The sequence below is a fragment of the Antechinus flavipes genome, chromosome 3 (assembly GCF_016432865.1).
Source record: "Antechinus flavipes isolate AdamAnt ecotype Samford, QLD, Australia chromosome 3, AdamAnt_v2, whole genome shotgun sequence".
Lineage (NCBI taxonomy): Eukaryota > Metazoa > Chordata > Mammalia > Dasyuromorphia > Dasyuridae > Antechinus > Antechinus flavipes.
Window position 1 is genome coordinate 443,272,789 of NC_067400.1, and position 13,603 is coordinate 443,286,391.

At 36.6% G+C, this 13,603-nt stretch overlaps 1 protein-coding gene across 8 annotated transcripts in view; it reads right to left on the reverse strand.

Annotated features, from left to right (window-relative positions):
• FMNL2 (formin like 2) overlaps positions 1-13,603 on the reverse strand; it is a 355,622-nt gene that overhangs the window by 39,582 nt on the left and 302,437 nt on the right. For all 8 annotated transcript variants that reach the window (XM_051986395.1, XM_051986390.1, XM_051986392.1 and 5 more), the window contains 3 exons: positions 6,383-6,457; positions 2,910-3,020; positions 726-875 (listed from right to left, as the gene is read on the reverse strand). In XM_051986395.1, coding sequence (XP_051842355.1) covers positions 726-875; positions 2,910-3,020; positions 6,383-6,457 — 336 coding nt within the window. The remainder of the gene's footprint in view (positions 1-725; positions 876-2,909; positions 3,021-6,382; positions 6,458-13,603) is intronic.

Sequence of the window (13,603 nt, forward strand, 5' to 3'; positions counted from 1 at the left end):
CATCCAAGAATTAAAACCATAGAATCATAGATACAGATCTGAAAACCACCTCAGGTGATCTAGTCTAACCTCCATTCTAAAATTTTACAGATAAGGAAAATGGGGTCGATCAGAGTAAAATGACTTTATCACAATCACAGAAATGCTATATATCAGAGGTGGAATTTGAAACCAGAGTCAAAGCTTTTTCTACTTGATGAAGTACAGTTCTTCCCTAGTCAACCTCAGTCAAAGGAAGTCAATTCAGGATAAGAAAACCCACCCACTTTGAATGGAATCTCACTGTTATTATTGTTCAATCACGTCTGATTCTCCATGAGGCCATTTGGGGTTTTTCTGGCAAAGAAACTAGGGTAGTTTTCCTTTTTTCCCTCTCTAGTTCATTTTGCAAATGAGAAAACTGAGGCAAATAGGGTAAAGTGACTTGCCCAGAGTCACACAACTAGTAAATGTCAGAGGCCAGATTTGAACTCAGGGAGAAAAGTCTTCTGGACTCCAGGCCAGTCACACTATCCACTACACCATTTTGCCCACATTACTATATAAGTGTGTGATGTCTGCCATTTATCAGAATGGTTTTCAACGTCCCCCGGCTTCAGTTGGTTATGAGTCCCAACAACCCTTTTACACTTCTGCAGGTTCATTTCCTGGAAGATGAATCTTGTTCCTAGTTTTATGCACAGTGAAATATGAGTAAGGTCTGTTTTGGGTGGGGGTGTATTTACATGAGAAATGTTTTCTTCCAGTTCTTCAACCCTTTCCAAAGCAGCATTCTTGGTTTCTGCATCTTCCAGCAAAGCTCCCACATCAAATACATTATCCAAGTAAGCCTGAATCTGCACTTGTAGCTTGTCACTTTCTGTGTGTTTCAGCTTCTGAAATTCAAAGCACATAGTCAATTAGTACAGGTTTGGAAAGAGAAAGCAAACAGTAGCCATCCATTTTACACATTTCACTTGTTTTGTTTACTTTTTTTTTTAATTCCCAGATCTCCCTCAAACTCTCCATAACAGGTACTAAGGGTCATCTCCAAGGTCATGTGGTCATTCCTACAGGGATATGGGGCCTAATGAATCAGTACCCTTAGCACAATCTGGAACACTTTATATAGGTGAAATGAGATTAAAATGAAATATTAAAAAACAGTACTGAAGAGAGGGAAAGACACTTCAAAATGGGTAACCTGAAATCCAAAGAGATTTTCATATTTACCAGGGGTTTCTGATTGAGGAAAAGGTGGGAGGTATAACTTGAGTCTACATTGGATACAGATCTTCTTCATTAGCCCCTTGAGTAACAATAAGATACCAACCACTAAGGTCCATCAAAGCATGATTCTTAAGAACCCATTATCAAATTCACCATAACCAAAGGATGGCTCTATGATTAAATGAAAACAAAAAAAGAGGGCTTGGTCTTTTTTTCCTAAACTCAGTATAAATTATTTCTTGATGTTGGTGAAGAATAAGTAAGGTAATATATAAAGTGTTGGGCTTGGAGGCAGAAAAACTCAAATTAGAATTCTGTCCAGATAGCTACCAACAAATGGGCAAGACACTTAATTTTTCTTAGTGTCAGTTTTCTCATCTGTAAAATGGGGATAATCACAGAATAATACTTCACTCTATCCCAAAGAATCAAAGTCACCAACTAGACAGTGAGATGGAAGTCTTAGACTCTAGGAAAATTCTTGCTTCTGGTTCATAAAGACCCTCATTTTGTTTCTAAGGACAAGGGAGACATTAAATTAAGGAAATGGCTACTGTAAGCATTTATTCCAATCTTTAGGTATGATTAGGTTCTGGTTCTGAAAGCCATAATAAAAAAAAATATTGCTGAATTAGCTCCTGGCAATTTTCAAAATTTTAATTTCATGTGTGAAAAATATATTCAACACTAAGGTTTAAGATTAGAGACCTCTCTGCACTGGGTTACTTGGCCTGCCTTGCAGCTCTCTTTCTCTTTGTTTAGAGACTATGTGATCATACTAATAAATGTGTGACTAGCAACCAAGACACTTGCAGACAGATGAGAATTCAAAAAGGAAATCTGAAGTTGGGAACAGTGTTCTAGACTATCCATAAATAAGAAGTCAATATAACTACTGGTGGGAACAAGCTGACAACACAATATACTATGCTTTACAAGCAGATTCTGCAAAGGTTTACCCTGCAGATGTCCCAAGGGCATTTAAGCTCACTGTCTCAGACTATTTGGGAAGTTTCAATCAGATTTTCTGAATGAGATTATAGTAGAATTTGAAGTCTAAAGCAGGACATTGGAACTCCAGGACCAAGGTAGGCACTTTGCAAGGGAGGATGAAGTACTACAGACAGATGTGGGGCCATGTCTCTTCATATCCCTGGTCCATGAATTAAAAACTTCTGAAGCGGTAACTGCCATATAAAAATAAAAGGTGTCAGTTCCTGGATAGGTTTCCCAAGTTACTTTCAGCTTTCTCTTAGTGCTATGACCATCTACCACTCATTTGCAGTCATGGTCTTTGACTTTTACTGCTCACAGTCTGCACAGTCCAGTAGTCTGGTCTCAAAGTAAGAACTGAGCCTACAGAAGCAGCTGCAGCTACAGCAGCTTGGGACTTGTGGGGGGTTAGCTGACTTTGCTACTAAAAGGCTGCTGCTGGCAGGAGACGGACTAAGGTCTCAGGAGCTCTGAAAAAAATCTGGCTTTGCTGGCAGAGAAGCCCACAGAAGCAGAAGCTCACGCAATCCCCTGATTCAAACTCTTTAGCCAACATGGCCATAGTTTACTGGACCATACGGAGGTCCTGATTGGCTGATTAAGAGTTGGATAATCATCAGATTCCTTTCACTTTGGAAATATGCTCATCAGAACTCGTCACGTAAATCAAACACCATAATATGGCCTGTAGTCTCAGCGATACTCACGTCCAAGTATTCATCGAGGCCTAATTTGGTAAATTCATACTGGAGATGAACTCTGAAATTCATGTCTTCAACTGAATGGACTACAATGTTAATGAACTGCATAGATGCCACCTGAAAGGAAATGAACTAGAGGTTAACACACTCTAGCCTGAGTCCCATTTATGCCTTCTCCACCCAATCCTGTGGGGAAACTTTTCCAAGAAAACAATTTCCTATCTGACAGTTTTGCAACCTTATTTTCATTCACTTCTCCTTGCCAATATGTTGTGCTGAGACACTTAAACTATCTTCCACTCCTTAATGGATTCCTAATAATAACTCCATACAAGTAATGATTTTACACCCAAATTTTCCCCATAGATACCTTTTAACCCTAAAATCTTCCCACAACTAACTAGGTATACACTGTAGAAAATGCTGTAATATAGTTCAGTCAATTCCCTTTTCCTTTTGTAATAGAGAAAGATATTTTTACAAAACATTGAGATAACTTGATAGCTATTTTTTCAGATTGTCATGTAGTAACCTTCTACCAAGAAAGTTCAAGTCCTTAAGAAGAACTAACTACATTTATCTTCTAAGAATGGTTTCCAGTTTCTGAGTTTAATTGATATTTCTTTGGTACATATACTTTCTGTAGGTCATCTGTTACTTAACTGTAACTGCTTTTTCCTTTAAGGTACAGTCTCTCAGATCACAAGGGTACTTGTAGTTATATAGAATACTACAGAGTAACCACAGGCCCTAGTCTCCTACCTGCAAAATGAAGGGACTGGACCACATACTCTCTAAGATTCCTTGCAGATGTGATAGTCTCTATATCTAGGCCATATATCAAGGTTCCATAATTGATTTGTTGCATGTTTCCATGCTGAATGTAGACAAACCAACCGAATCTTAGTTTATTCATGGAAATTAGAGCTAAAAGTAAATTGAGTAGAACCAGGAGAACATTATACACAGCAACAGCAAGAATATAAGATAATCAATTCTGAAGGAAGTGGCTCCTTTCAATAGTGAGGCGATTCAAGCCAGTTCCAATGGATTTGTGATGGAGAAAGCCTTCTGTATCCAGAAAGAGAACTGTGGGGACTGAGTATGGATCACTATTTGGAATTTTCACTTTTTAAAAATTTTTGTTTGCTTGTATTTTGTTTTCTTTTGTTTCCTTTTTGATTTGATTTTTCTTGTACAGCATAATAATTTTGAAAATATACATAGAAGAATTGCACATGTTTAACATATATTGTATTACTTGTTGTCTAGAGGGAGGGAAAAATTTTGAAACAATTTTTTCAAGGGTGAATGTTGAAAATTATCTATGCATATGTTTTGAAAATAAGAAGCTTTAATAAAAAATAAAATGAAAATAATAAACCGACAAATAAGGAAATTAGAACTAAAAGGAAACTGGAAGTCATTTAGTCCAAATCTTACAAATAAGAAGAGTGATGACCAAAGGATTGTTTTGACCAAGACCATAAAGATAGCAAACCAAATTCTCTGAGTTCTTTTTTCAGCTTAACATATTATTCTAAGGGAGATGATTTTACATTATATCTTCTAGGAAGAACTTTCTAATGCTGAGGATATTTAACTAAATCTTATCATCAAGACGGGTCATATAATGTCCTATTCCTGGAAATTTAAAAAAAGGAGTCAATAAATGTAGGGGTTTGTTCTGTGAATATGCTCCTCCTATCTTTTTATAAGCAGGTTCAAATGACTTGTTGAGGACTCTTTCTTCCAGCCCCCTGATGAAGGCAAGTGGGGAAAGAAGATTCCAGCTGCACTTCACAAGCACCCTTAACTTTCCTTTACAAGACTTAGGCTGTTGTTTCTTTTCTGAAGTGATTTGTTACATACCATTTTAAATAACATGTAGCTCTAGTTAAGACCAGATGGTGGTAGCAGGATTTCAAATGTTCACTTATTTGCTATTAACCATGTCCTGCTCTGTGAAGCAAAGCTGCCATATTTTTAATAAGCTCAATGACAAAAAGAAGCAACCTCACTAAAGAGTAGAATGAGAAACAAATTCATTTGTGAGTGAAGGTGCAAGCATCCCCTTGGAGATACATATTTTATAGCTTTATGTTAGCAGCTCTCATTCACATAATGGGTGCATATGTACACAATGGAAGGGATTAACACTTTTCTTTTAGCAAGTGAAATGGGCAGATGACTGATTCATAAATGTTTAATAATAATAGCAATAATTTCTACAGATTAAAAGTAGAAGCATATATGTATATATACTATGAAATTATATATCTTTCCTAAACTTCTCTTTTCCTCTATGATACAGAGAAGTGATAATAGAGCAAGAAAAAAAATAGACATACACAACACTGATGACTATAAGTAGCAAAAAATTAAAATTATGCTATTCTGGAGGTTAAACATCTATGATGCATCTTTCCCATATTTTGCAGTCAACAGTCCAAACCACAAGAAATTTCGGTAAGGTAAATTGATCCTTTGTCTGATGTCCCTTATCTTGGAAAGAATGAGTGCTGACTTTCCACACGGGTAACCCCAGGTGGGTCAGCTGCAGTGTAGGGCTTTTTTGGGGAGTCAAGCTCACACAATAATATCTCTGTTCCCAAAGAGATGCCCAGTAGAAACTGATGAGTTAGGTCAGAAAGAATCTGGCAGTCTGGACCTAGTTCTACTCTCGAGGCCTTTTACTGGAGAAAATTATGCTCAGTGGTTAACTTATGAGGATCAAGCCATTAATTAATGTGCCATCCTGTTCTTTCACTGCCGGCTGGAGACTTGGATAGTGTTCCATTATATGTTCTTTCATGTTCACCAGTCTGAGTGAAACTATTCTGTGTATGTGGAAAAAGGAGGGGAGGGGTGGGAGAAGGGAAGCAATAAAATTATTTAAATCTTACCATATCCTCCAATAAAACAGTAGTCATTAATAGATGGTTATCAGAAGCTCAAGCTACAAAAATGTATTCTCTTAAGCACCTCCTTTGAAATGTTTATCAACACATTCATCTCATATGTCAATATATTTTTTCATTCTTCAAAACGTGGTACCAGGACTTTGCAGGTTCATGCTGTGTACCATCACCATAGCTGGTACCAACCAAAGAATGCAGATGTTGCTAGATCAGACCAGCTCTTGCTGTAAGTGCCATGTCATGACAGATGTAGGGTATGTCTTTGGAGGCAAGAAGCATTGGGTCTGGATTTTCTTTTTCCTAACTGAATCCTCCTTCAATATGCTGCAAAATTGGTCCTAGAGTCTCTTTTATGATATCATGTAATATATATGCTACAGCAAAACATATCCATGCACCAAAGAAACTGATAAATTAAAACAGACATTCCGAGGTCTAACAATAACATGCTGTACCCTTGTTTCAGTATGTTTACAGCGAATATACCATCTACATGTTTTCCCAAAATGCAGAAACTTCATGTAACAATACATTCAATTTGCTGCTAAAATAACTTACCATAAAATCTATGTTGTTATCTTCATTTCTGAAATGTTCCATCAACTTCTCAAAGCGCTGTTTTTCTCCACAAACCTGAAAAAGACACACATGTTTTCACCATGCATGTAAAATCTCTTTCTAGAGAGTTCCAAAATCTCATTCAGAAATAATTAGAATTAACAGGCCTTTCCACAAAGGCAGTATTTTTTCGCTTTTCTCACAGCGTATAATTCTTCTCTAGGTTGCTTTAACTCCCAGATCTGAATGTGGGTCAGGTTAAAAGTATCATAAAGCAATATTAGATTTTCTCTGCATGTTGCTTTGATATTCTAAAACGCTTTTTCAATATGTTTTGGTTTTACTGGCAGTCTGTGTGAACCACCTAATTCTGAAGTATGTGCCTAGAACCCTAGAAAATTGTTATATGATGGAAAAACAAAGAGCAGAAATATTTGTAAAGTCATTTCTAAAATTCTTGCTTCTCAAAATATCCAGACTATTAGGGATGACTCTGAGATGCATTCTCTCAGGAGGAGTCAATTAGACATATTTGAAAATATATTAACTTTTTTTAGTTCATAAGGGCATTGCAGAAAAGGAAAACAATTAGCTGAAGAACATTCCTAAGTAATAGGGCTTTGAAATGTATGAATATAATGAACATATTAGAGAATTGATTTTTAAATTAAACTTCTGGGGGCAGCTAGATTGTGCAATGAATAGAGTGCTGGCCTTAGAATCAGGCCTACCCAAATTTGTATCACGCATCAGACAATGGTTGTATGACTATACAAACTATTTATGTGACTCTGGGCAAGTCACTTAATATGCCAAGTGCCTCAAAAAAAAAAATCTAACTTCTCAGTGATAACTAAAAAATGTCAATTGATATTCAATCAAGTTAGCTAATCAACAAGAATTTATTAAACTCTATGTCAGATTAAACACTAGACTTTTAAAAGAAGGGAAAACAGTCTCTGCCCCCAAGAATTTACAGTCTCATGAGGGTAATACCACATAAATCAATAGATATATGTAAGATACAGAGAAAGTGACTTCCAAGTGATTTCAGAAAGAAAGGTTCCAGCATCGGAGAAGCCCAAGAAAAGCCTTTTAAGGCAGGCAGAGTTTAATGTTGAAGAAAACCAGGGATTCAAGAGGTAGTGGTGAGAATCAAAAGGACTTCTGGTATCGCAAACATGTCTCAGCAAAAGTAAAATATGGGACGTGGAATGTTGAGTTCAAAGAATGGGAGCAGTGTAGCTAGATCACAGAGCATGTAGAGGGAAGTCTCCTGAGCCCAGGAGGACCAAGATGAAAGAATAAATGGTTCATACTATAACCTTACAGAGACGTATTCTAGTCATCAAAGAGCCTCTTTAAAAGTTCGAATAAAAGATAATGGTTCTTTTTTTGTTAGCTTCCTCATCTCTCCTTCTTCTACCTGTATCACATCTCTAAAAGCTAATTACTCATAGCTGTTAATACATCACAGATTTAATCCAACAGTTTATATCTGTAACAGGAGAAGGACTTCCAAGATCCTTTCTTGATTTAACGTAAGTCTTTGTTAAATTATTGCCCAAACCACAGAAAATTGTTACATGGTAGAAAAACAAAGGCTTCTGCTTGGAACATCCCATTTTCTAATTCAATTTCTTCAATACTTAGAGAATCTTTGATTTTTGTTTATATGAGGGTACCACCTCCACTGACATAAATTCTGACTCTTCCATACTTCAGGAGATGGCTACCATAGCCAAAACTTTCATTATCTATTTGTGTCCTTTGTGAAGAATATTTTCTTTTTAATCTCCCCCAAATCTTCATGTATATAAAATATTGGACCTATGATTCTGATGCTACTAGCGTATGAATTCAGAACAAATTATATATTTCTTTAGTGTGGGAACTGCCTTATTTATCCACTTTTTTTTTCTTAATGACTGATATAGTACACTGAATTTGTAGGAATTTAATTTATATTTGTTGATTGAAAATAGTCCTTTTTTTGTTCAATGTGGGGCCTATATTTAAAATTTTTCTCACTTGGTAAGATCTGCCAAAACCAATAGGCCTTATGAAACCTAGGGTCATCTCCTCTGCCATAATGAGGCATTACAATGTAGGACATTAGAAAAGAAAACTCAGGGATAATATGTCATAAAAAGTCATCCCTGAGGAATTTTTTATGGAATATTAACTCTGCAATGATACTTTATTGTGATTTATCTAAGCTATGCTAAATTAAAAGAAGTGAAGTTATATAGCAGAGAGAAAAGATAGCCAATAGGAGACCTTATAATTACCTTAAAATGTATGAAAGATTTATTACATTGAAAGAGAAGGAATTGCTATTACCCATCTTTTCTAAGGATTCAATAATGCTTTGGCTTCAATAAAGACAAAATTAACACAGAGATTGTTGGACACAGGAGAGATACCAGAGTATAGAAGGAACCTTAGGGGCCATCTAGTCCCATTCCCTCTGTAATGGGCTGAGGCTTGAGATGATGCACTGAGGTCCCAAGCACATGAGGCTAAATAGTAATTGGACCATACTCTATTAATATATAAGCTTGGAGAAAGAATGGCCCCCGCCCACTCTTTGTGCAAGTCCTGATGTGTTGTATAGGAAATGACGATTGTGGTGGTGGAAGCAGGGGAGTGGAAAGGGAAGGGAAGGAGAGACTGCTTGCTTTTGCCATTGCGACGACCTTTCAGCTCAGATTCCCCCTCTGTTAGCTGGCTTCCTGTTGCAGCTGCCCGTATTGCTATCGCAATCTTTCTTGCCTATATTTGCTATCGCAATCCTTATTCACCTCTTCACTTCAATAAAGATTGAAGATTTTTCCCTTAACCTGAATTCTTGACTCCGGCTGATTTTAAATATGAGGTCATTACAATTGGCGCCCAACATGAGGCTGTTTTTCATTCCCTGTGGCAAAACTGTCCATTCATATCTTTTATAAGGCTCAGCTAAGTTAATGCTGGGCACTGAAAAGGCAAATCTTTTCATATCCTCCTTATCCAGAGGGATAGAATAGAAACAATCCTTAATATCGATGACCCAAAGAGGCCACTCTCTAGGCAATTGAGTAGGAGATGGAAGTCCAGGCTGAAGAGTTCCCATAGTTTCCATCTGTTCATTCACTATTCTTAAATCAGTGAGCATCCTCCATTTTCCCGATTGCTTTTTTATAACGAACACTAGGGAATTCCAAGGATTTAAAAAAGGTTGTAAATGCCCTTGTTCAAGCTGCTCCTGTACTATATCTAATAAGGCCTGAATTTTATCACTACCTAAGGGCCACTAAGTTCTATCCACACTGGTGGATCAGTTTTCCGTTGGATAGGAACAGGTGAAAGTGTTGGCAGGCCTTCAACAGCAGCCCTGCTTAAAAAACCGAAGTACTCATTTTTAACCTTAATTGTTGTAAAACGTCTCTTCCCCACAGAATGATGGGTATTTTTTCAACTATAAAAGGAGTAAAAACTCCTGTTTTGCCTTCAAAAGTCCATCTCATAGGGGCAGCACTAACTTCAGCTGCTATTGATCCTCCTACTCCAGACATGTAGGTGTCTGCTTTAATCTTTGGCCAGTGACTGGACCAACTGGCACCTCTAATAACTGTACGATCCGCACCTGTGTCTACCAATCCTTCTAATGGTAGGCCATTTATATAGATCGTGAGCATAGGTAGGTCAGCTGTTACAGCTGCTGTCCAGTATATTTCTGGATTTTGTGGTCTGGAGTCAGAACCTGGGTGACTATCACGAGGCTGCTTATTAGGATTCTGTATGAGTAAACCTGATGCTACTACTTCTCCTGGGTGATAAGTCACACATTATCTACCTGCATTAGTGACTGGGATATTATCTACACATTCCCCACTTTCCCACATCAGTGTGTGGACAGATAGTTTTGTACGTACAAACACATCGCGCCAGGGGCTGGAGAGCGGCCGTGAAGGGGGGCCGCCTCTCACCCGGAGCGCAGCGCATGTTCGTGGGGCACCTGGTGCTAAATCATTCGTAGACGACCTGCTTCTAGGTCGGGGTTTCGTGCGTAGCAGAGCAGCTCCCTTGCTGCGATCTATTGAAAGTCAGCCCATTACACCCCTCAATGTTAATAACAGATAAATCCATGTATCCAAGTTAGTTTAGAAATAATCAATATGATTGTATCTAAGATATACTGTAACCTATTTAACATATATAAAGGACTGCTTGCCATCTGGGGGAGGGGGGTAGAGGGAGGAAGGGGAAAAATTGGAACAGAAGTGAGTGCAAGGGATAATGCTGTAAAAAAATTACCCTGGCATGGGTTCTGTCAATAAAAACTTAAAAAAAAAAAAGAAAGAAAGAATCAATATGGACTATTTAGACTCTGAGGGTTTTCTACCTCTAAAATTGCCCCCATTTTTAATCTTTTCCCCACAAGTATACTTGCTAGATATGGCACCAAGGGTACCACTTTCCACTAGATATTAACTGTTGGCAAACTTCAGCAGGAGTAAATCAGTACGACATCAGGCTTCAGTTAAGTAGGGGGCTAGAAAGGGGACTCAGATAGAAGAGTCCCAATATAGAAGGCTCTAAAACAGGTTTGTCAGGACTACTTTGCAAGGAATCCAACTAGCCCTTTCCAATCTTGAGGATATAAGCCATGGACACATGTCACTTATGGTATATAGCAACAAGAGTGTCCCAAGATATACTCAAACAGTCATCTGTAACCAACCTTTTTTCCTTAGCTCCATTTATGAGTCTCACTCTCACTTGTACTGGCCTAGAAATTTAGTGAAATCAATCCAAGAACACAATTCAGAAAATTGTCATATAACTATCTATCATACAACTATAGCACTTTAGCTGGCTCAATCAACCAATTAACCAAAAAAAAAGTGTCTAGTGCTATGTGCCAGACACTATGTCAGGGGAAGAGCTAAAACTTAAAAAATTTAATAGGTCCAACCCTTAAGGAGCTTGAGACTCAATCTTTTTTTTAAAAAATCATAACATGTAAAATTCTAAGAGTCGAGTACGATTTCCAGTTTTTCCCTCCACAGCTTTGTGATTTAGGGGAATTCATTTTGCCCTTCCTCAATTTAATTATCTATAAAATGAGAATCCAGACCAAATGATATCTAAGATGTGTTTTGGTTCTAATGCCTATATTCCCATTTTTTAATTTCCTTTTTCTGCCTCAGGCTATATATTATACTACAAATGTCTTAAGGGTCCACAAGCACCCAAGGACCCAGGTTAAAGGATTTATAACTTATTCAGAACAAAAATTACTTCTAGTACATACTTCATTAGACTTGAAATCAAGAACAGAGAGTTTAACTCCTGGCAAAGATATTTACTAGTTGAGAGATCAAAGACAAAGTTACTGGACTTCTCAAAGACTCGATTTTTATATCTGTTAAGTGGGGATAATACCTATGCTTTCTAAATCACAAGCTTAATGGAACTTTAAAAGTTTAAATTGCTGTATAAATATAACTTGAGTCCAACTTGACACATCATAGAATCATCAATTTACAAGGATCTTGGCATTCATCTACTCTAATGCCTCTCCTCCCCCTATTTACTAGATGGAAAAACTGAGGCCCAGAGAGATTAAATAATTTGCTCAGGATCACACAAATAATGAATGACTAAGCTCCTTGACCCCAAATCCAAGGTTTGTTCTTCTATTCTATATCCAGTGGCATGCAGCATGTATTATAACAATTTTTTCTCACTACCAAATTCAAACCAAACATCCCTCTCAACTGAAACAACAAAGATGTATGAGGCTGACATGGGCAACAGGGATGTAACTCTATATGGGTTCACATAACTGAATGTGGTTGTTGTGAAATTATTCCTTATTATCACTAAATGTCTGATTTGTACACCTATTTTATATACCTATAATATCTGGAGTCATGTAAAACTTTATTAAGGAAAAAGGGTCATGAGTAGAAATGGTTTAAGAAGCCCTGGTCTTTAATATATTTGATAACTTAAGAGTTTTTTCCATAAGTATATCAGTGATCTGATCAATTTAAAATGTGACTATTCCAATAAATGATTTTGTATTCAAATATGAGACTGCATAATCAAATGGAAAAAGAATAGGACTTGAATGAAAAAGACCTGGATTCAAGTGCTGACTCTGTCCTTTGCTATCCATGTGATCCTAAACAAGCCAGTTACCCATTTGAACCTCAAAGCTTTTATCTGTGAAATGAGAGTAATAATATTTGTTCAATCTATTTCACAGCATTATTGCAACCTGAACAGCAATTATTACTGCCCTCCTCATTATCAGAGTAATGGTAAATGGTTGTAAATTTCCCTGGTATGTATGTAATAGGCCTTAACCAGCTTGCAATAATGGAAGACCAATTAACTCTTTCAATTAACCCTATATTATTACTATAAATCAGATTCATCACTAGTCATGAAATTACTATTGATATTCAAGTCCTCCAAATGTTAAGATGTCAACTTATTAACCAATTAATACTAGATAATTTAGATTATGATTATGTATAAAAATGAACGACTGTTAAAAGGATAACTAATCATTTTTGCTAGTAGTCTAATTAAAAGCAATATATCCAACTGTCTGGGACAATTTAAGTGTTTTGTCTGTATATCTTTTCCAGGTCAATAATTCTATGAAGCAAGCCTTCATTTCGATTGCTTGCTGCTTTTGTTGATTTTAAACTCATGTTCTCTTCTAATACCAATAATGAACAAATTTCCCTGGATGTAAAAGGATTCCTTTAGTTTTATTTTAAAGGGTAAGGGCTTTGGTGTAAGGTAAGGACACTGTTTTTATTTGGATGGTAGATAATAATAATGATATCAATTATATTTATGTAAACATTGTTTCAAGTGTTTTCCCTTATATTATCTCATTGGATTCTCAAAACAAGCCTATCAAATATTCAGGAACTCAAGCTGTGGTACTGGAAAAAGCACTGGATTTAAAATTAGGAGATGTCAATTTATATCCAGTTTCCAATAATTTCTAGCTAAGGACAAATCAACGTAGCTTTTTTAAGCTTCTCTTTCCTAGAATATAATAATTTATAAACATGTTCTATAAATATGACTATTATTTCCATTTTACAGACAAAGAAATTCAAGTTCTAAGAGTTTAAGAAATGACTTTTCTAAGGTCATGCTTAAATGACTACACAAATCACTAATTATGGATCAGAATGGAGACTAGAA